At 55.5% G+C, this 23339-nt stretch overlaps 1 protein-coding gene across 9 annotated transcripts in view; it reads right to left on the bottom strand.

Moving 5' to 3' along the window:
- Positions 1–23339, bottom strand: part of SEPTIN9 (septin 9) — a 195344-nt gene that overhangs the window by 4341 nt on the left and 167664 nt on the right. For all 9 annotated transcript variants that reach the window (XM_059908647.1, XM_059908648.1, XM_059908652.1 and 6 more), the window contains 7 exons: positions 9178–9369; positions 6536–6664; positions 6063–6144; positions 5652–5789; positions 3571–3688; positions 2477–2572; positions 2083–2179 (listed from right to left, as the gene is read on the bottom strand). In XM_059908647.1, coding sequence (XP_059764630.1) covers positions 2083–2179; positions 2477–2572; positions 3571–3688; positions 5652–5789; positions 6063–6144; positions 6536–6664; positions 9178–9369 — 852 coding nt within the window. The remainder of the gene's footprint in view (positions 1–2082; positions 2180–2476; positions 2573–3570; positions 3689–5651; positions 5790–6062; positions 6145–6535; positions 6665–9177; positions 9370–23339) is intronic.

The following is a 23339-nucleotide window of genomic DNA, read 5'->3' as shown; positions in this document are numbered from 1 at the left end:
GGTGTACATACACCAAGTCGGAGGAAGAACAAAGAACTAGGACTGGTGGGGGTGGGGATGAGGAGAAGCACTTAATAACTCTGGCTGAGGGCCAGCACAGAGTGGCCGGCTCTCTGGTCAGCTCCCAATTCACAAGATCCCAGAGATTAAAAAAAAAAAAAAAAGTCCACCAGGTCCTGGGGAAGTTCAACTATTCTAAGATAGGGCAGAAATTCCCTCCAGGGCCTCATGAAGGCTGCTGGGATGTGAGAACCACCACCCCACCACTGTCTTTACAGGTTCCATGGGGCTGTTTCTCATCACCACCCTTAACGTGAGCTGGTGGCACCACAACAACGCACAGGTCATTCAATGCGTGGTATCCGGGCCAGAGCAGGAGAGGGGGACACAGAAAACCAGCCTCGCTCATTTCCTGACAATTTCCTTTACCGGCTGCCTGCAGGGCCCTAGTTGGCCACCAGGGGGCAGCAGAGGCCTGTCAGCTGCCAGGCTGCTCTTCCCTGCCCCTCCCAGGTCCCCACTGGCCCGCCCTTTTTTTTTTTTTTTTTTTTAATTTTTTTGGGCTGCGTGCGGGATCTTGGTTCCCCGACCAGGGATCGAACCTGAGCACCCTGCAGTGGAAGCGCAGAGAACTACTGGACCACCAGGGAAGTCCCCCCACCCCCACCCCCACCATTTGGCCCTTTCTTATCCTGAACTTCTCCACCCTCCAAAACATACCTTCACAAAAAGGTTCCTAAACAGCAAGATTTCAGGAAGAGAGGAAATGGAAGAGGTGGAGCCAAGGCGGGATGAGCCCAGGGTGAAGCCTAATTGAGACTGCCCAGGTGGGTCAGGGAGGCAAAGGAACTTAACAATTAATCCAGGAAAAATGAGCCAGCCTGGGAATGCTCCATTATATCAGTTACTTAAAAGTATCTGCTTCCCCAAAAGCTCCAATGGTCTCTGAGACATTCTCTCATTTTATTAAACTCTTGGCACATGGTACCCACTTTATGGATGGTGAAAACAGGGGCCCTGGGGGATGAAGGGACATGCCCAAGGTCGTGAGCTGGGCATGGGTTGGGGTGGCAGCAGCTGGAGCTGAAAGCAACTGCTGGATTTTCTGCTTCTTCTCTACGCTGGGCCTTTCAGCCAAGTGAACAAGGAGCAAAGTGGCCTATTCTACTCTGTTCTAAAGAGGGACAACAGAACAGAGTCGGGGGGGGGGGGGGTAAAGAAATGCCCAGGTCCACCCCACCCAGGGTCATGGCCACCGTAGTAGGTTGGATTGTGTCCCCCAAACAACGTCCAACTCCCAACCCTGGGCATTTGTGAATGGGACCCTATTTGGAAAAAGTCTTTGAAGGTATAATTAAAGTAAGGATCTCAAGAGGGGGTCATCCTGGATTTAGGGTGGGCCCTAAGGCCAGTGACAAGTGTTCTTATAAGAAGAGGGAAAGAAAGACACAGGCACACAGAGGAAGGCTGTGTGAAGACAGAGCAGAGATTGCAGTGACATGTCTACAAGCCAAGGGATGCCAAGGACAGCGGGCAGCTACCAGGAGGGCGGCAGGGAACAGATTCTCCCTCAGGGCCTCCAGAACTCTGAGGATAAACTTCTGTTTTAAGCCACCCAGACTGTGCTGGTTTGTCAGAGCAGCCCCAGAACACTAAGATGGGGGTCCCAGGAACTTCTGGGGGTGGGAAGTGGGGAGGGCATCTGGTTCTCAGCTGGACAGAGCTATAGCCCAGCCCTTTCCTAGGCCCAGAGAAGCGGGGTGATTTGTCCAGGGTCACACAGCACGCCTGTGAAACCCCAGCACCAGGACATAGAACTTGACAGTGCCCGTCATACCTCCTTCCTCCCTGGATATTTCCCCGCCCATGGGAGATGGGAGTGGAGGCGCAGCTCCGTCAGCTAACGGCTGTGGGTCCCAGACGAGCCACTTGCCCCCTCATTTCCCCCCAGCCGAGCGGGAACCATGGGACCCCTCGCCATGGCTAGGTGGGCAATGCAATAGATGAACGCAGCTCCCAGTCAGCAGAAGCAGCTTCTATTCTGACCTGTCTGGAGGCCCCAGACATCAGCTCAGCGATTACCTTCAATGGTGCCCCATTTGGTTTTCCTTCCAAGGATCCTCTTCCCGTTCACTTGGTACTCATGGTCACTGCCCACCACGGCGAACGGGATCATTTCCTGGGGGAAGGGCAGGCAGCATTGGTCACGCGAGCGTGCAAAGGCCAGTCCACTCCCTGGGCCCCTGGGTGGAGCTGCCCGGAGTCCAGGCCCCCAGCACTAAGACCCTTGGCCTGAGAAGGTTGCATGTGGACACTGGCACCGACTCCTCCTAGCCCAGAACATCGCGTTCTCATGGCTCAAGCCCTTCCCACTCGTTTCCCCAGACGCCCTGGAGGGGGCGGGAAGACCCCCACCCATGTCCTCTAGCAGGAAGTGAGAGGCCTCTGGGAACGGCATCCTGGTCGGTCCACTTACTCGGAATTTCTCGTTCACCAGCCGGTCCTCTGAGTCCTCGTCAAACTCCTTCTGGGGGTACACGTCGATGCCGTTGGACAGCAGGTCTGCGGTGATCTGGGGGTCCAGAGGGGAGAGATGCGGGCACCGTCCACGCAGCAAGCAGGACAAACCCAGCTTTGGGGCATCTGCTCATGCCACAGCCTCCACGAAGTGAGTGGCCCCAGGCTCGGGATCAGGGGTGGGCTCTGGGGGGCTGGTGACCCTGCTACTCTCCAGTTCTTGTGCCTCCCGAGTGGAGGAGGGGCAGCTGCAGACCTGCCTGCCAGGAGCGGAGGCCGCAGCCGCCCAAGGGACCCGGGTCTCTGTCCCGGGTATCTCCCTGTCCTTGTCCTCCAGCTCATCACACCCCCAAGAAAATCACTCAGGCTTGCCGAGTCCTCCCCTCCCTGAGCTCTACCTGGAAAGCCTCTCCCTGCAGCTCACCATCCTGCACAGGTGCACCTGCTTGTGTTAAACCGTCACCACCCTCTGCAGCGACAGTTACCCATATGGGTGATGTTCAGTGATAACATCCCGGTGAACAGCTGTCATTTCTGCCCTGAGCGCAAATGCCTGTGTGCAGCTTTGGGAGCTTTCTCGTTCCTTTTTCCTCCAGACGCACCCATTACTAGGGCACTGTCCTCCCCTGAGCATGCTGGGAAAATCCCTGGCACCTGGGCTGTGAGCGGAGGCCCGTGGGGCGGTTTGTGGGGGGGGGGGGGGAGGGCGGAGCTTTGGGGATTACACTGAGGGGCCTCCTTGCTCACGCCCACTGAGGCGGAGGCTCTGCGGGGGCCCGGGCACCTGGGTTTTTCAAGTTCCCCAGGTGGTTCTGACGTGCGGCCCTGTTAGGAAGAAGCGGCCCTGGGCTCACCCTCCTGCCCAGACAGCAGCCCAAAGCGGGACAGTGGCAGAGAAGAAAGCAGCCAGCTGTCCCCTAGCGGAGACCGTCCCTTTCGGACCATCTCTTCCATCTAATAAAAACGTGGCATGCTTTGTCTGATGGCCCCTCACCCGCCTCGCTCCCACAGAGGGGCAGGGGGCCAGGGAGCTGGGCGGAGATGGAGCCCTACCCGCTGTTTGAAGTAGACCCTCTCCTCCAGGGTCAGCGTGTCAGCCTTGGCGATGACCGGGACGATGTTGACCACTTTGCTCAGGCGCTTCATGAACTCGATGTCCAGGGGCCTGAGGCTGGAGCGGAAGGACATGGGTGAGGGTGTGGCTGGAGGGACGTGGGAACTGGGGGCAGGAACGAGGGAGGGGGGCCTACTCCAGCCTGGATGGAGCTGAGGGAGGCCCCTGGGGTGCCTGCAGGGGCTCCCAGGTGGGTGCACGCCGACAAGGTCAAGGCTGTGGGCTGAGGGCTCCAGCCAAGCCAGGAGTGAGGGACAGAAGAAGGAAAAGGGCTCCTGGGACACACTGAGCCCGGGCAGCAGGGGGCGGAGGGGCAGGCCTGCTCCAAGCACCCTCGTACACAAGCTCCCAAAGCCCCCAGTGTGTCCACTCGGAGAAGTGCTGCCCCTGACCCCGGCTCAGGTGGCCATCGTGCCGTGGGTCCTCGCTACGGGGGAGAGGAAGGAGGGATGGGAGCTCACTCGGCCCCACCTCCTGGGAGGGGCTGGGAGGCTGCTCTCTGGGGCGGTCCCAGCCCCCCGCCCACAGGCTCCAGTGCGCCTGAGATCTGACGTGGAGAGAGGCTTATTACCCTCCAGCCCCTCCCTGCCCCCCACCGACTCGAAACCTCTGCTCAGCAGGTGTGTGGGCAGGGCCGCAGGACCCCCGAATGGCGGGCACCACGTTCCCACCAGGAGCAGAGCTGGTCCGCTCTCCTCCCCCGTCAAGGCTCAGTCAGTCGCAGACATGGGGTGGGGCTGAGGCGGGTTCCAGGAGGAAGTCCGAACGAGGGGGGCGAGGGGCCACCCCAGCCCCACGGGCCCGGGACCCGAGGGAGGGGACGGCACAGCGCCCAGCTGGGTCCCTGCGGAAGCAGCGGTGCCCACCCTCAGCTCGCCGGCCGGCTCTGCTTCCCAGCGTCGGCCTCGGTGGAGCAAAGCCTAGACCAGCTGGACCAGCTGCCATGGGGCCCACGGCTGAGCCCGCTGTCCCCCAGAGGGAGAGGCTCGGCCACGGTCCCTGCTCTGGTGCCGGGCCTCCTCGCCCCTGAGCTGACCCTCGCTGCGGGCAGCTCGGGGACTTGGCCTGGTTTCCCACAGAGGCCCCAGCCGAGGCCTGCCACCTCCTGCCGGGCTCCTTCCTGGACGTGCCTGCGGGGCTGAGGCCCCCAACCCCTGGGCTCCCTGCTCCGAGTAGAACCGAGGGTAGAACAGCCAGAAAGAGCCAGAGCCTCAGGCCGTGGTGACCAGCAGGACGCCGGGCCCCAGCTCTCCCTCTCCATCCACCCACGCTGCCTCCCCACCCCACTGCTCCTGCTGTTCTCTGGGTGCTGGGTCCACCTCCTCCCCACGTCCTGACTCAGGACAAGCCCGAGGGTGTCCACCAGCGGGCAGAAAGGCACTAAGGTATCCGGCACAGACAGAGCCACAGGGAGCCAAGGACAAAAGGTCTATGAGGCCATCAAGAGCCCAGCTGCCCTCACAGGGGAGACCACCCCTGCTCAAAGGAGGCAAGGAGACCCCCCCCAACCCCTGCTCCGGGGCACCCACCGCAGGCCAGCCTCGCTGACCTGTGCGTGCACCTCTAGCTGCAGACAGAACCCGCAGGAGAAAACAGCTCTCACCAAGGTGGCCTCGACCGACAGCCCTTATCCAGCCCTGCCAGGGGCCAAGCCCGTTCTCTGTGCTTTAAACCCTCCTGGTGGTCCCCGCCGGGGACTGTTATCACATCGTCATCACCCCCCTTAGGGACCGACAGCCACCCTGGAAGAGCGGGTAGGTGCTAAGGACACACAGCCGGAGTCTTAACCCGCCTGCCAGGCCTACCAGGATGGCTGGCCTGAGAAGGCAGGTCCAGGCCCCGAACCATCCTGGGCCCGCCTGGTCCTCCAGCCTCCCAGGCAAGCTGCAGGGTGCACAAGTGGGTGGGACGTGGTTTGGGGGCAGAGGGAGACTGGGGCACACAGGCTGCTGACCACGGCCCGCCCAGCCCTTCTGCACTCAGGGCAGACCAGCCCCAGGCCTCGGCTGTGTGCACCTACGCGTGGCCGGTGGCGGGGATGAAGTACAGGCAGCAGTGGACGCGCGTGTCTGGGATGCGCTTCTTCCGGTTGATGTTGACCTCCTCCTGCAGGTACTTCTCGTACTGGTCGTTGATGAACTTCATGATGGGCTGCCAGCTGCATGGAGAGGCCCCAGTCAGCCTGCACGCGGGACCCCCACCACCTGAGCTGGGGGGCAGGCCCCCGTCCCCACCCACAGGTCCGTAATTCCCCAAGTCCCAGCCCAACGCCCGTACACGTGTGGAGGCGTCTGACATTCTGAGCAGAGCAGAGACCCGCACTAGCCTCCCATGCTGACCTTTGACCTCAGGGGTCGGGGGGAGGGGCAAGATTCCCAGCAGCCCCGTTAGGGCTCTTCCACCCAGGGAAGTGGCCCCCGGAGCCCCTCACCAGTTCTCATTGTTGATGTGGTCCCCGAACCCCGGCGTGTCGATGACCGTCAGCTTCATGCGGACGCCCTTCTCCTCGATATCTGCACAGAATCCCAGCCCCATCGAGCTCAGGGGGAGACCCAGGACCCGTACAGACACTCCAGCCAGGCTCCCTGACCACCCTGCCCCAAAGAAGCCCACTTGGGGTGCCCCCAGGGTGCTGCCAGGGAGATGCCAGCCTGCAGCAGGGAAGTCCAGCAGAGCTGATGACCCTTATCCTGGGCACCCCCTGCCCATGATTTTGGGTGGAAAACTCAGCTATCTCCAGGGGGCTCTGACCAGGGCCTGCAGGGGTCCCGGAGAGCAGCCCCGACCCCTCACCCTTCACCCTGAGTCTCAACGTGCCCAGAGGTGTTGCCGAGAGTCACCAGCTCAGGGGACCTGAGGTCCCTGACTTGGCATCCCTCCCCCCAGGCCCCGCCCGGCACTCACCGTGTGTGATGGACTTGATCTCAATGGTCTTAGGGATGCGTTCCTCCGAGGTGGGCTGCACTGACTTCCGGCTGATCTTGGATTTGAAGAGGGTGTTGATCAAGGTGGACTTTCCCAAGCCGCTCTGCCCTGGGGAGAGAACGGGGCTGGCTGGCGTGGCGCTCCAGAGAGGGCAGGTCACGGGCCCGCGATGCAGTGATGCCTGGGCATCGCCCCCCAGCACACCTTGGTTGGGGGTGGGTCAGGGGGAGGTCAGGAGGCAGGAGGGTGCCCGGGTGGTGGCCGAGCCCTCACAGTGCGTTGTGGCAGAGCAGGACACGGACCCCTCGCCTTCTGACCACAGGGATGGCCAAACTGCCCCACGCGAGGTCCTGGGGTGCCCGGGAGGAGCTGAGATGCAGGACACTGTTGGGGAGGCAAAGTGGGGGGCTGGCCCCTCCAGTGCAGCTCCACCCTTAGCTGTTGGGCATACTGGGATCGACGTGGGGTTTGAAGGAAAAGCCCTACAGAGCCCCCCACCCTGGGACCTCAGGCTGGAGGGTCTGCATCCCCCAGGGCCAGGCTGCCCACACTGTGGGGCTCCAGTCCAAAGCCCCGGGGGCCGGGCTCCCCGCCTCCCAGGATCATCTCGGTTGAAGAGTCGGCACACTCAGCACACACAGCCTGCAGCCAAGTGACCGCCAGGCTCCAAAAAAGGCCACTGCTGCAGTTCTTCCTGGTACAGGAGGCCTGACCGGGCCCCCGGATGGTGGGCAGCTGTGCCTCACTGCCAAGGGCAGGGACAGCGCTGACCAGTGCCCACATCAACAGACCTGGCAGCTGAGGGGCCGAGGGGCCAGTGAGCCCCCGGGGCATCAGCCGCCCCCTGGTGTGGCCCCAGAAGAGATTCTGGCCTGGCTGAGCCCAAACCTCACGTCACCCACAGTCCCCTCCTACAGCAAGAGGGACGAGGGCAGAGGGCACAACAGGGAGGGGACCTGGACTCAGTCATGACTGGAAGGCCCCTCCTGCTCTAAGTCACCCTGAATCTAGGGTCCGCCTCGCGGCTGCTGACCCACGACGTCCCACCCACGCAGACCTCGCCGTGCGCCAGGCACTGTCCTAAGAGCGGCAGTTTAACCCTCACAACCAGGTGCTGTCATTAGCCCATCAGACAGATGAGAAAAACTGAGGCCAAGTCCAGACTGAGGATTAGAAGCAGCAGCCCAGCTCCAGGGCCCCAGCCAGGACCTTCCACCTCCGGGGTTAAGAGCGGCAATGGCCACTGACACTTATAAGATGCCTCCTATGAACCAGGCACACCTCAGTACCATGCACACGTGCACACACACGCACACACACGTGCACACACATGCACGCACCCGCACACGCATGCACACAGGCTCACACACTCCAGACTTGGGGCCCCATCGTTTTGCCTCTGCGCCGAGCTGGCGTTAGGCCATGGTAACCAACGTTATTTTTAAAAATTAAATCACACTGATTTTTCAACTTTGATAGCCTTTCAAGGAAAAGTGTGGATCCCCCAGAGGGTGGCGTCGGTAATCCCTGGCCTGAGCTGTTTACCAGCCCGAGGACTGGCCCTCCTCCTCATCCATCTCCCCTTCTGCCCAATGGTTTTGTGTCCCCACCAAGCTCAGGCCAGGGGCTACATCAAATATTCCAGCCATGGCCCCTGACACCTGGGAGATGCCACCCAGGATATTTTAAAGTTTATCCTGTAATTATTATTATTTTTATTACCACCATCCTCATAATTGCTTCTGAAATCTTCTTGAGTGCCCCTGACCGTGCCAGGGGCCGAACACGTTCTCCCATTTGCCCCAGGACTATCCCATTTTATGGATGAGGAAACTGAGGCTGATAGAAACCCCAGGGAAGTCTGGGCAAGAATCAGGCAGCTTAGCAGGGGCAAGGCTGGGATTCTCCCCCTGTCTGCGGACCCCCCCACAGGCGCCCTTCCACCCCGGCTGCATCTTCTGCGGGGGCACTGCTGTGGGAAGGAGGGTGGAGGCGTGGAGCCCGGATTGTGAGCTGAATGACCTCATCATGCCCTCTCTGGGCCTCATGTCTGCCTGTAAAATGGGCGCTCCCTTCACAGGGTTACTGTGAGGACTGAACAGGACCTGAGAGTCTTCGGGAACAAGGGCTGCCCACTGTTCCCCCAGCCTAGCCCCCCAACCCTGTCTGGGCCGGGCTGATCAATGACCACCCCCTCCCCGTGACCATCCATCCAGCTCTGCAGAGGGCACAGGGGAGCCTCCAGCCAGGCCTGCTGGGTGCGGGGGTCAGCCCACCCAGGGCTTGAGCCACAGCGATGGGGATGCCTCAGCAGAAGGTAAAAGCAGAAGGCGGAGGCCACTGGTCAGACAGGTGTCGTCTCCTGAGCCCCTGCCCGGCCCGGGGCCGAGCTGTCTCCGGGGTTCTTAATGTAATGGGCAGAGGCCCTGCTGAAGAGCTGATGGAGGCTGAGACGCTCCCGGCGGGCACGCGTACACACACACGACGCCACTCGCAATCTGTCCTGCAGGCCAGGTCTGTCGCCCCCGTTTTACAAGAGAAGATGCACCAGAGCCCGTGTGGCTGGCCCGGGGACAGGCTTCCCGTGTGGCTCTGAGCAGTGCTGGGGACTGGGCACTCACCGACCACCATGATGTTGAACTCGAAGCCCTGCTTCATGGCCTTCCTGCGCATCTGCTCCAGGATGGAGTCGATCCCCACGTAGCCGAAGTCCACGGGGGCCTTCTCATTCCTCTGCGCGGGCGGCTGCTTGAGCCCGGCGTCTCTGGGGGTGTCGGCCATGTCGCCAGCGCCGCCGGGAGCTGCCTCGGTGGCTGCGGGACGAGGAGCGGGCGCGTTAGGGGGTCACATGCAGGCGTCTGCTAAGCCCCCACATCCTCAGGCGGGGAAACTGAGGCTCAGCTGCCCGGGAGAGCCCTGAGAAATGCCCCGGAGCTGCAGCCGGAGGCCCACGTTGTCCTGCAGCCACTCAGCTTGGCCCACAGAGCCTCACTCCAGTTCTCAAGCCACCAGCCCTGCCTAGGCTGGGGCCCTCCCCTAGGCTCCAGGGCAGGGCTGACCCCTGAACCCTCCTCTATCTCACCTGAGCTGCACCCAGGAGAACTAGCCTGAGCACGGCGGGGAGCGCTCTTTTCCCCCCACCCTCCTGCCCTGCCCGGGGCACCCAGGTGGGCCCCCCCCATCTCCTTCACCTTTGGCCCCAACACCTGCTGCAGCCTGACGGCCGAAGGGGCCCTGGGGGTCAAACAGCCAGGGTTTGGGTGAACCCATGAGCCAGGACAAAGGAGAGGACAGCCCTCTGAAGGAAGGATGGAGGGGGCCGGCACTGGCTCAGTCCCAGGTACCAGCCAATAGCCCTGGGGCGGCAGGAGTGCTGGGACGAGGGGCGTTCTTTCGAGGCAGGAGGGCCTGGATGCAGAACTAGCTCCTCCGGGCCCAGCGTTCCTGGGAGATGGCAGGAAGGAGAGGGCCCTGGGCAGCACCCGGGGCACTGCCCCCGCCTCCCCCCCTTGGACTGGATCCAGGTGGCAGTCTTCTCTCTGGCCGCCCAGCACCTGTGGGCCTCACACCCACAGGCCAGGAGGAGGTTTTGCTTTCATGTCTGCGGACAGGCAGCCGGGGCTGAGATGCTCGAAATATCTCAAGCTTCTGCGGTCTATAGGTTAGAGCCTTCCTCCTTTCCTCCCGGGCTGCCCTCAAGAATCCACATGCCCAGGTTGGAGGTCTGGGGGTGGGGGGATGCCACCCAGAAGACCCCCAGTGGGGACCTGAGGTGCACCCGGCCAGCAGGGCTGGTCAGGGCGCTCAGGATGGTGCAGGTTCCCCACCAGGGTCCGGCTGGAGCACTTTGGCCGCGTCCCGCTGAGCCCCCGACGTGGCACATGCCCAGGCCACACCCTCCCCGACTGGCCCCCCAGCTCCCCTTCCCTGCCCCCTTGGGTCCAAGCTCTTCCCACTAAGAAGGATTTTCGGCTTCATCCTACCTCCCAGGAAGGATCGCCGTCTCTCCTCCTGGGGCACCCTGAGCTCATGGGAAGCGACCACACAGTGAGTCCAGATGCCTCCCCCAGCCCCGCGAGCCCCTCCCGCTAGCCCTTGGGGAAAGGCTGTTGGTTCCGTGGGCATCGGCTCCGGGTGCCCCATGCTCCAGGGGGCGTGCCCCACCGCCAGGGTGGGCAAGCAGCCTTCCCAAACATGCCCTCCTGCCCACCCCCTCCGACCCTGCCCCAGGAAGCAGCAGGACACAGGTCGCCAGGTCAGGAAGGTCACTGCTGAGCTTTCAGATAAACTGCTTTTCCACTTCCTGGGGAAAAAACCAGACTCTACCCCGTCCCCAGGCTCGCACCTCTGCAGCCACATGTGTCTTCAGGAGCGTCAGAGGGAGCCGAGATGGGGGCCAGCACCCTCTCCTCCCACGCCCAGGCCCAGGCCAGTAAGACAGGAAAGATGACGGGCACCGTTTGCTTACAAATCCGAGAAATTGGGGTGTCGCTGGTTCATCCTCAAGTCAGCCAGCAACTTCCCCATCTCCTCTGCCCTTGACCAAGCACAGCCATTCCTGCTTCACAGGACGGGGGTGCTGAGCAAGTAACATAATGCATATAAAAGCGCCAGGGGTTGCCAGGGGGCCCACGCATCTCTCCTAACAACAGGCTGATGCTTGAGGCTTCGGTTCCAGGTCCACCCCCACTACCGCCCTAGGCCGGGGAAAGGCGAAGGGCCCAGGAGGCAAGGACCCCCGTTCGACCGCTATATTCGCGGGCCTCCTCCCTGCATGGCCCGGAAGGGCTGTGCCTCTGTTCGCTCTTCAGAAACACTCTGCCCCCGGGCTCCGGCATCTTTAAATAAACAAAGACCAGAGCTGCATCTGGCCTGAACGTGTGGCTTTGGGGCTGTTTCCTGGAGACAGACATGGGGCCTTGTCTTTCAGGATGGCAGTTCAGCCCTGCCCCACGTGACTGAAAATTGCTTCCATCTGTCTGCGGGTCTGGGAGCCATTCTGCCCGGGACTGGGCCAGCCCCCCACCCCACCCCTACATCTCCCTCCATCCCTCGCCCCCTCCCGAGCAGCACGGGGGGGTGGGAGGCGTCCCCTGAACCCCCTCACTTCCCTCCACGGGCCCTGGGAGCAGCAGAGCGAGAGAGACTCCAGCCGGCCCCTCCACAGGCACCAACATCCACTGCAGAAACTCAAACCAAAGCAAACATCCTGCCCACCAGGGCCCTGCTTGAGAAATAATCATAAAAACATGACAAGCACCATCCCTCCCGCTGAGGGAAAGGCCTGGCCTTTTGCACAGGTGAGGGTACATTCCTGCAAGGTCCCTCCTCCTCTGGGAGGCCCCCTGGTGGGCAACCCCAATTGTGCCCACCCCGATGGCCCGCAGACACGGGACCCTCCCTCTATGCCCACCCAGCCAGGAGGCTTTGGGGTCTGCCTTCAGGACCCCGTGGGCGAGAGTAGAGGCCCTGGCAGGCCAGCTCGCCCAGAGACGCTGTCCGCGACCCCTTGCAGGTCCCGGGGGGCTCCAGCCGGCTGGATGGGACGGCGGAGACCGGCGACTCCAGCACCATAACCATCCAGTGTGGCAGCCACGTGTGACTTTTCAAAAATTGTGATAAAATATACATAACACAAAATGTACCATCTTAACCAATTTTAAGTGTGCAGATCAGGAGTGTTAAGTCCATTCATGTTGTGCACCCAAGCTCCCAACTCATCTTGCAAAACTAAAACTGTCCTCATTAAGCACGAACTCCCCAGTCCCCATTCTACTTTCCGTCTCTATGAATTTAACTACTCTGGGTAGCCCATATAAGTGGAGTCATACAGTATTTGTCTTTCTGTTGACTGGCTTGTTTCACTGAGCTTAATGCCCTCAAGGTTCATCCATGTTGTAGCACGTGTCAGGATCTCCTTCCTTTTGAAGGCTGAGTAATATTCCACTGTATGGATGGACCACAGTTTGCTTTCCCATTCATTCCTTGATGGATACTTGGGTTGCTTCTATGTTTCAGCTCCTGTGAATAGTGTTGCTGGGAACATGGGTGTACAAATATCTCCTCGAGACCCTGCTTTCAAACCTTTCGGGTGTAAACCCAGAAGTGGGATTGCTGGCTCAAATGGTAATCGTATGTTTAATTTTTTGCAGAATCACCAACTGCTTTCACATGTGACTGGCGTGCTTGAAATGCACCTGGTCCAACGGAGGATCAGAATTTTTTATTTTATTTAATTTTAATTAACTTCAAATAAAGAATGACACATGGCATATGGCAACTATACTGGACAGCACAGAATTCTTGTCCAACCTACTCATTGTACAAATGAGGAAACTGAGGTCCCCAGAGTGATTTTTTTCTGAAATGCATTGGAAGTGGTCTGGCCAACCTGAGACCTTCACTGAATTTAATCAGCCCTGTAACTTCACATTCACTTCTGCGATATTTGATTAATATCCATGTCCCCCCACAGACCGTGAGCTCCAGTGAGTATGGCAGTGACATGTATGGATCCCCACTGAGCCTCCAGAGACCTACAAGGAGGGGACACTCAACCAATACTCCTGAACGAATGGGGTCTTAGAAGTCTCCCCTCAGCGTGGGGTGGGGGGGACAGGGAGGAGGGCTGTGCTGCCCCAGGCTGCCCGCAGACCCTCCACGAAGGCCAGACGCCACCTCCTGACCCGCCCCCCAGACCTATGTCCAATCCACCTCCTCCAGTGACCTGCCTGCGGCTGAGGCCTCACCCTCTTCCCCATGGCCCTGTTACCTGTTTTTGTTTCACACCCAAACTTCATCAAATGCTATTAATAGGAAAGGGAAGTTCTTAACAGAAAAATAACAGGTTTCACATTTATGTCCAAGGTGACTCTCACTTCAGGCAAGTAGAGCAAGAGGGAGCCCTGGTCTTTAAATGTGGAAAACTCAGGCTCAGAGAAGTTAAGTAACTTATCCAAGGTCACACAGCACGAGCTGCTGCTACTTTTCACTGCTCCTACTTGGGAACCCCTTGGGAAAGGGGATGGCGGGGCGGTGGGGGGGGCGGTGTGTGGACCACCATATCCCCTCCTTCCTAGAGCCACACTCTGAGGAGGGAATGTAGGTTTGCGGTGGGGGTGGTGACCCCTGGGGCAGCCTCACCCCCTGCTCCACCGGGTCGGCCACTCTGGGTCAGCCGCTCTCTCCCCAGGCTCCCAGGCCCAGGGCAACATCCCTGCCCACCACAGCACCACCCTCCTCTGGGGAAGAAAAGCCCAAGTGACCACCTAGGGTCGGGGGGGGGTGACCTTAACACGCCAGTTTAAGCCCTCCCTCCACTTCCTAATCACTTTCTTTACTGCAGTAACAGACACAACATACAACCTTGACCATTTTGACCATGTTAAGTGTTTGAGTCCGCGTCATTAAATACATTCAGGATGGCATGTAACCGCCACCACTACCCACCTCCAACGCCTTCATCAACCTGTACAGAAGCTCTGAGCCCATCAAACACTAACTCCCCCCTCCCCTCGTAGCCTCTGTTCTACGTTCTGTCTCTGTGAATCAGGCTCCACTAGGAACCTCATATAAGTGGAGTCATGCTGTATTTGTCCTTTCGTGTCGGGCTTCTTTCACTGAGCATAATGTCCTCGAGGTTCCTCCCTGTTGCAGCCTGTGTCACAATTTCGTTCCTTTTTACGTCTGAATAGTACTTGTTTATCCATTCATCTGTCCATGGATGCTTAAGTGGTTTCCACCTTTTGACTATGATGCATGATACTGCTATGAACATGGGTGGACATGTGTCTGTTTGAGTCCCTGCTTTCAATTTTTCTGGTATCCAGCCTAATTATTAACAGAACCCAGGTGGTGCTCAGAAAGGCTGCGGTTTGGACAATAGGTGACACGGTCATCCTGCAGTCAAAGTGAGGTGCGGCGCCCCCCTGAAGGCTTCGAGGCCAGGAACCAGGGGCCTCGGGTTCTCGTCCTGGCTCCACGTGGTCCTTTGCGGGTCCCTCCAGCCTGCCCTGCACTCCCCCCCAGCTCCTACCCCACAAGCTCCTCAAACCCGAGGCCATGGCTCGCTCAGCGGTACCCCCAATCCTAGCCCAGGGAGTGGCACAAAGTAGCTATTCGAGAAATACCTAAAAGGTCCACCCACGGATGAAAGGATAAACACAATGTGGTAAATCCACACAATGGAATATGAGCCATAAAAAGCACTGATGTAATTAGAGAAATACAAATCAAAACTGCAATGAGGTATCACCTTACACCGGTCAGGGTGGCCATCACCAAAAAATCTACAAATAAATGCTGGAGAGGGTGTGGAGAAAAGGGAACTCTCCTACACTGTTGGTGGGAAAGTAAATTGATAGAGCCACTATGGAGAACAGTATGGAGGTTCCTTAAAAAACTAAAAACAGAACTATCATATGACCAAGCAATCCCACTACTGGGCATATACCCTGAGAAAACCATAATTCAAAAAGAGTCATGTCCCACAGTGTTCACTGCAGCTCTATTTACAATAGCCAGGACATGGAAGCAACCTAAGTGTCCATCGACAGATGAATGGAGAAAGAAGATGCGGTACATATATACAATGGAATATTACTCATTTATTATAAAAAGAAATGAAATTGAGTTATTTGTAGTGAGGTGGATGGACCTAGAATCTGTCATACAGAGTGAAGTAAGTCAGAAAGAGAAAAACAAATACTGTATGCTAACACATATATATGGAATCTAAAAAAAAAAAAAAAAAAGGTTCTGAAGAACCTAGGGGCAGGACAGGAATAAAGATGCAAATGGACTTAAGGACACGAGGAGGGGGAAGGGTAAACTGGGATGAAGTGAGAGAGTGTCATGGACATATATACACTACCAAATGTAAAACAGATAGCTAGTGGGAAGCAGCCGCATAGCACAGGGAGATCAGCTCGGTGCTTTGTGACCACCTAGAGGGGTGGGATAGGGAGGATGGGAGGGAGACGCAAGAGGGAGGGGATATGGGGATATAAATTATATGTATAGCTGATTCACTTTGTTATACAGCAGAAACTAACACAACAATGTAAAGCAATTATACTCCAATAAAGACGTTAAAAAAAAAAGCACTGATGTCTTAGATGAATGAATAAAGGATACGTGGCATATGTATACAATGGAATACTACTCAGCCATAAGAAAAGAATGAAATAATGCCATTTGCAGCAACGTGGATGGACCTAGAGATTATCACACTAAGTGAAGTAAGTCAGACAAAGACAAATATCATGATATCACTTTTACATGGAATCTAAAAAAATGATACAATGACCTAACTTATTTACAAAAAAGAAACAGACCCACAGACATAGAAAACAAATTTATGGTTACCAAAGGGGAAAGGGTGGGGGAGGGAAGCAGGGATAAATTAGAAGTTTGGGATTAGCAGATACAAACTGCTATAAATAAAACAGATAAACAACAAGGTCGTACCGTAGAGCACAGGGAACTATATTCGATACCCTGTAATAAACTAAAATGGAAAAGAATCTGAAAAAGAACATATATATATGCTAAAGAATATATTTATGTAAAAACTGAATCTCTTTGCTGTACACCAGAAACGAACACAACATTGTAAATTGACCATACTCCAAAAAAAAAAAAAAAAAATTAAAAAAAAAAAGCACTGATGTCCTGACAGGCTACAACAGATGAACCTTGAAAACATTACGCACAATGAAAGAAGCCAGACGTGAAAGGCCACATACGGTATGAGTCCATTTAAATGAATGTCCAGAAGAGGCAAATCCATAGAGACAGAGAGCAGATGCGTGGCTGCCAGGGGCCTATGGGATTTCCTTTCGGGTGACGAACACGCTCTGGAGCTAGGTGACGAGGACGGCGTTTCAACATTGTGAAGAAGCGCCACTGACGCACACCGCACACGCTCAATGGGTGAATTGTATGGGATGGGGATTATATCTCAATGAGCTGTTATGTTACGACAGAAGCGACGACGCTGCTGGTAGAGACGGATTGAAAAGAACCCGCTGTGCCCATGAGTGCCCACCAGCCAGCTGCACAACTGGAGGACAGCTGAGGCCCAGACGCCCCCACTCAGGCCTGAGGTTGTTGCGCACCCCCCGTGCTGTCTGGCTGTGGAAGCAGCCCGTCATCACCCTGCAAGGATGTCCAGACCAGCCAGAGGAAACCTTGGCACTTTCTCTCCGCAGGCCGCCATTCTGAGCCCAGGCCCGCGTCCCTGGTGGGGAGCCCTTGTCCCCACAGGCTGGTGGCAGCTGGTCCCGCCGGTGATGGGGCTGCCCTCTCCTTCCCCCCAGGGGCCTGCTGGGCCACCTGTTCTAGGAGTTGATGGGGGGCAGGGGTCGGTGCTTCTAAATCGGGGAGGCAGGAGTCCCATCCTCTTCCACACGCCTTCACGGGGACTGTAAGTCACCAGCGCCAGCTTCGGACTTCTGCTCCAAGTGAGAAAGTCTCCCCCCGCCCCCAGGGCTGGGATCGCTGTCTTCGGCTCGCCGGGACCAGGGCGGTGGGACGCACATCTGGCTGGGAGGTACCGCCCAGAGAGAAGCCTGCTCCCAGGTGGGACGCCCCCCAGGGGGGTTCACACTTCATCGCAGCCCCAAGGCGGCCGTGGGAGGGGGCTCGGCACGGCAGGCCTGCAGCACCCAGGGGTCACCCTTCTCCGCCCGCCCCTCCCTGTTTGTCCTGCTGCCCAGAAACGTCCCCGCAGCTTCCATCCTCCCCGAGCATCAGCCCCATCTGCCAAATGCAGAGGCGGCTCTATGGGAGCAAGGGCCCCTGGGCCGCTGCCTGATGCTGCTCCCAGCCAGAGGGGGCAGCCACGTGGCACCCGTGTCACAGGCAGGGACACAGCCCAGGACAAAGCTCTCAGGGTAAAGCCAACTCAGTGCTCCTGATCTCACCCGATCCTCCCCAGGCACAGCGGTGCCAACACCCGCACAGGCCTTGCTCAGTCACTGCCCACAGTGACCAAGCAGAAGGCAAAGCCAACCTGTCTACAGACACCCACGAGGCCACCCAACAGGAGCCAGTGTCACCAGGCAGATCCAGGTGGACCCACTCAGAGGTCTGATGTTGGGGGTCCTAGGGAGCCGACCACCATGTGCTCTTCCTGCAGGAAACTGTGTCTCCCGCCAGTACCCCGCCCTCAGTGAAGCCCTCCTTCCCCCATCCCACCCTCGCCCAGGTGCTCCTCGCAGGCAGGCAGTCTCCTGGCTTCATCTGGCAACTATGCACACGGCAGAGGGGCCCCCATCCCCAGCGGCCCTGGAGTTCACCCTCTGGGACCACGGGGAAGGCGGCACTGCAGGCAGAGGGGACAGCCGCAGCCCCCACCAGAGCACCGGAGCCCATGGCCAGGACCAGATAGCTGATGCTCCTTGCCCCCGGCAAAGAGGCTTCTTAAAGACGGGCGTGTCCCCGGTGGAGGAAGTGCCAGGGGGACAGAGTGACCAGAGCTGCCCCTTCCTTCCCTCCCACCTCCCTGGGTGCTGCACAGGCCTGCAGGGCCCGGCCTGGCACCCAGATCGGCGGGCCTCACTGCTCTCTTGCTGGGCCTGCGCTCCACTTTATACAGTCTCCACAATGATAAACAAACAGTGATGTGTGTGGTTTACTTTTACCACGTGTCCCCCCCACGTAAGATTCACGAAGCCACAAACCTCAGCCATGATGCTCACTCCTGTGCTGCCACATTTGGAGCAGGGTCTGGCACGTGGCAAGTCCAAGACTAGATGTTTGCCGAACGAATGAACAAACAAACAAAGGAATGACGCAAATCACAACAGCCAGACTTTGCTGGGCTTGCTCTGCACCAGGCGCTATTCTAAACGCCTTCCACGCACCAACTTAGGGAACATCACAAGCCTATACGTCAGGTATTGTTAGTTTCCCCATTTCACAGATGAGGAAACTGAGGCCTACAGTGCTTTTGTCACTTATTCTGGTCACAGAGCTAGTGAATGGCAGGCAGGGTGACTCCACAGGCCAAGAAAAGGCTAAAAGAAGTATAGGTTTCCTACAGCAAAGACCCAGAAAGTGCCAGATGCTGGGGTAAGCGCTCTGAGGCCTCAGGGCTCCAGCCCCTCCCTCCTTTGGGTGCTCTCCCCAGGAGCTGCCGGGAGGGAATCCCACCCAGCCGCCTGGACAGGCCTGTTGAGTGCATTAGCATCTTAGTCTCCATGAACTCCTGAGAAAAGGAGCCTGCAGGCCAAGCCTGGCGGGTCAAGCTCTTCAACGCCAGCCGCCAGGCTCAGCACAGGGTCCAGGATTCCAGGGCCCTCTCGGGGTTACCTACAGCTCCCCCAAGACACCAGTGCTGATGAAGGCAAACCCTGGCACATCAGAGGCCCACACACCTGGTGCCCCAGCCAGAGGTTCCAGGTGGATCGATGCCAAGCAGATGTCAAAATGTCCATCCTCATCCTAAACCTCCACCTCCACGAGGCCCCAACTAGAACTGACAAAACCCACAGGGGCCTCAAAGACGACTCCCCACTTCTCATACAAGGGACTAAGTTGACAGAGACACTGTTATTAACCAGCTCAGGAGATGCGGGTGAACGAAAGAGAACAGGACAGCGATGGGACTGGAAACCAGACACATGTACAGAGGCGGGTGGACCTTGGAGAAGAAACTGCCCTGGAGAAGATGTCAGAGATATGGCTATAAGAACAATCTTGAGAAAGAAGAACAGAGCTGGAGGAATCACACTCCTTGACTTCAGACTATACTACAAAGCTACAGTCATCAAAGCAGTACCATACTGACATAAAAACAGACACATAGATCAATGGAACAGAATAGAGAGCCCAGAAATAAACCCACACACTTATGGTCAATTAATCTACAACAAGGGAGGCAAGAATATACAATGGGGTATAGAGTCTCTTCAATAAGTGGTGCTGGGAAAACTGGACAGTTACATGTAAAAGAATGAAATTAGAATATTCTCTCACACCATATACAAAAATGACTCAAAATGGATTAAGGGCCTAAAAGACCAGAAACCATAAAACTCCTAGAGGAAAACATAGGCCAAACGTTCTTTGACATAAATGGTAGCAATGTTTTTTTGGATTTGTCTCCTAAAGTAAAGGAAATAAAGCAAAAGTAAACAAATGAGACCTAATCAAACTTAAAAGCTTTTGCACAGCAAAGGAAACCATCAAAAAAATGAAAAGATAATCTACTGTATGGGAGAAAATATTTGCAAATGATAATGACATATAAGGGATTAATATCCAACATATACAAACAGCTCATACAATTCAACATTAAAAAAAAAAAACCTGATTAAAAAATGGGCAGAAGAACTAAGTAGACATTTTTCCAAAGAGGAAATGCAGATGGCCAACAGGCAGAGGAAAAGATGCTCAACATCACTAATCATCAGGGAAATGCAAATCAAAACCACAATGAGATACCATCTCACACCTGTCAGAATAGCTATCATCAAAAGGAACACAAATAACGAATGCTGGAGAGGATGTGGAGAAAAGGGAACCCTCATACACTGTTCATGGGAATGTAAACTGGTGCAGCCACTGTGGAAAACAGTGTGGAGGTTTCTTGAAAAACTAAAAATAGAACTATCATATGACCCAGCAATTCCACTCCTGGGTATATATCTGAAAAAATCAAAAACACTAATTCAAAAAGATACATACACCCCAATGTTCGTAGCAGCATTATTTACAACTGCCAAGATATGGAAGCAACCTAAGTGTCCATTAACAAGTGAATGGGTAAAGAAGATGTGGTGCATATGTATGTGTGTACACACACACACACACACACACACACACACAATGGAATACTACTCAGTCACAAAAAAGAACGAAATTTTGCCATTTGCAACAACATGGATGGACTTGGAGGGTATTATGTTAAGTGAAATAAGTCAGACAGAGAAAGACAAATAATGTATGATATCACTTAAACATGGAATCTAAATATACAACAAACTAGTGACTATAAGAAAAAAGAAGCAGATACAGATATAGAGAAGAAACCAGTGGTTACCAGTGGGGAGAAGGAAGGGGGAGGGACAAGATAGGGGTAGGGGATTAAGAGGTACAAACTCTTACATATAAAATAAGCTACAAGGATATATTGTACAACACAGGGAATATAGCCAATATTTTATGACTATAAATGGAGTATAACCTTTAAAAACTGAATCACTATATTGTACACCTGTAATTTATGTAATATTGTACATCAACAATACTTCAATTTTTAAAAATTGCTATAAACGATAATGGTTGAAAAAGATCCTGGGGTCCTGGTGGACCAGGACCACAACGATGATTAATTCAACAAATATTTATTGAGTACCTATTACTTAGTAACAAATAAAAAGAAGACACTATAGGCTTAAAATCAGTCTGAATGAAAACAGTGGTGGCACATAGGAACATGAAGTTCATTTATTCAAATGTTTATTAGCCTAAAACTTCCAGGCAGATTCACAGTAGTCCCTTACATGCAAGGAACCCAGTCTGGCACAGCAATTCAGGATTTTTGTGTATATATCACAAACCTCTTTTAGAAGCTGTTGAAAGGTAAGGACACTCTCCCTAAAAAAAAAATACACATGCAAATAAATTTGGACAATCTGGGGGGGTTCATCAAAGAACCCCTAGCTTTCTTGATGAAACTAATTTGGTCTAATGAGAACTTAGAATTTAATCACATTATCTCTGAATTGAACTTCTCAACATGCAAAGATTTTCTGGGCTCCATGGTGAGAGAAGGGTGAGAAAGAGTTTAAAAAAATGATCAGGGAGGGACTTCCTTGGTGGCGCAGTGGTTAAGAACCCACCTGCCAATGCAGGAGACACAGGTTCGAGCCCTGGTTCGGGAAGATCCCACATGCCACGGAGCAACTAAGCCCGTGCGCCACAACTACTGAGCCTGTACTCCAGAGCCCACGAGCCACAATCACTGAAGCCCATGTGCCTAGAGCCCGGGCTACGCGACAAGAGAAGCCACCACAATGAGAAGCCCGCACACTGCAACGAAGAGTAGCCCCCGCTCACCGCAACTAGAGAAAGGCTGCACGCAGCAATGAAGACCCAATGCAGCCAAAAATAAATAAGTAAATAAATAAATAAATTTATTAAAAAAAAAAAATCAGGGAATCCCGTGGCAGTCCACTGGTTAGGACTCTGAGCTTCCACTGCAGGGGGCATGAGTTTGATCCCTGGTCAAGGAACTAAGATCCCACAAGCCACATGGCACAGTCAAAAAAAAACATTTTTTTAATAATAATAATAAATAATAAATAATTTTTAAAATGATCAAAGGCGGGAAAAGAGGCTATGAACAGCTGGTCTCCATCCCTGAGCCCGAGGAGGAAGCTGCGGGGGGTCGGGGGGAGGGGCCGGGCAGGGATGTAAGGGGTGCCATTCTCTGCAGGGCTTTGAAACAGAATCTTTTCCCATTTACTGGATTCCGCTTTTCCTTGTGTCCCCGTTAACCTAGCCAAGCCACTACAAACTCCCCATAAATGTCACAGGGGAACTTCCTGTTCCCTTCTAAAGATGGAAACACTGAATATAAACGACCAAATTCTGCAAATTTGTGCAGGCAGGGATCAAGGCATGAATTTTTAAAGTGCACATGGCTCATCTAATTTGATAACTAATTCCAAATCGAATTACACTTCACACTTTGTACAGGGCAGGAAGCGTCTCCCCGCCTCATCAGTAAGCGTGAGGCCAGAAATCTGAGACTTTGCCCTCTGGCCTGAAACCCAGCTTAGAAATCCAGCACAAAGGTGAAGGCCTCTCCAGAGAAAGACAGGGTTGGCAAATGCAAGGGCTGCATCTCTCCCCGTTGGAGCCCCTGCTCTTTCCCAAGAGGAGACCCAAAATGAAACTGCAGTTTTACGGTTTCTGTATGAGGAGAGATTGGGTGGAAAGAGTTCCCACGACCCTGCGCCCTTTGCGGGACCTGGGAGAGGTCACGGCAGGAACAGCGCCATCCTCACCCGACTCTATTCATTCAGGGGCCCAGGGCGCCCCAAAGTCCTGGAGGGGGTTGTTCTCCACTCTTACTGGCTGCCCTTTTCTCTCGCCAAATCCTTTGAAGCAAACTTCTTCTCTTTTGTCTAGGAAAGAATCTCAAGAAGCTCTTCATTTCTGCCAACACGGTTTCAATTGGCGTCGGTCGTTAGAGCCAGATTTGGACGGCATCCAACTCTGAGCCCGCCCCCCCTTCTGGAAGAGGCCCCTTCTGTTCTCTCATTTCCAGCCCGCCTCCCGCCTCCTCTTCCAGCTGAGCTCCTCACTCGGGCTCAGCGGCCTATTGAGACATCAATCTTTGGTCAGAGCAGGCTCCAACCTGCACTCCGTCCCATTCACTTCCTAAAAAGCGGCCTCTGCAGAATTGATGTTGCGGTGAAGGCCAGGGAAGAGGCCTCCGACTTCCTGTGTCAAGGGATTTATCTTTCATTTCCTGTTCCACCGCCCACTCACCTCGCAGGATCAGGGAATGTGGCCCCGAGCCGCCTCCCACCCCAGGGAACCTTCCAGCATGATGGGCCCCTGCCCCAAGGCAAACCCAGAATCCGGCCCTGGCCAGCCCGCCCACCGCGTCCAAAGCAGCCGGCCACAGAGAGATTCCTCCGTTAATTCTTGGCAAATGCTTGCCAAGTTAAAGAGAGAAAGAAAAGATCTTCCCCCTCTGATGGGTGGAAAGTAGCCATTTGTCACAGGGTGGAATTTCCTCTTATCAGGGATGTCCCCCTAAGCG

The sequence above is a fragment of the Balaenoptera ricei genome, chromosome 20 (genome assembly GCF_028023285.1).
Source record: "Balaenoptera ricei isolate mBalRic1 chromosome 20, mBalRic1.hap2, whole genome shotgun sequence".
Lineage (NCBI taxonomy): Eukaryota > Metazoa > Chordata > Mammalia > Artiodactyla > Balaenopteridae > Balaenoptera > Balaenoptera ricei.
The sequence above is the reverse complement of the archived record's forward strand: the minus strand, read 5'-3'. Positions and strand labels throughout refer to the sequence as shown.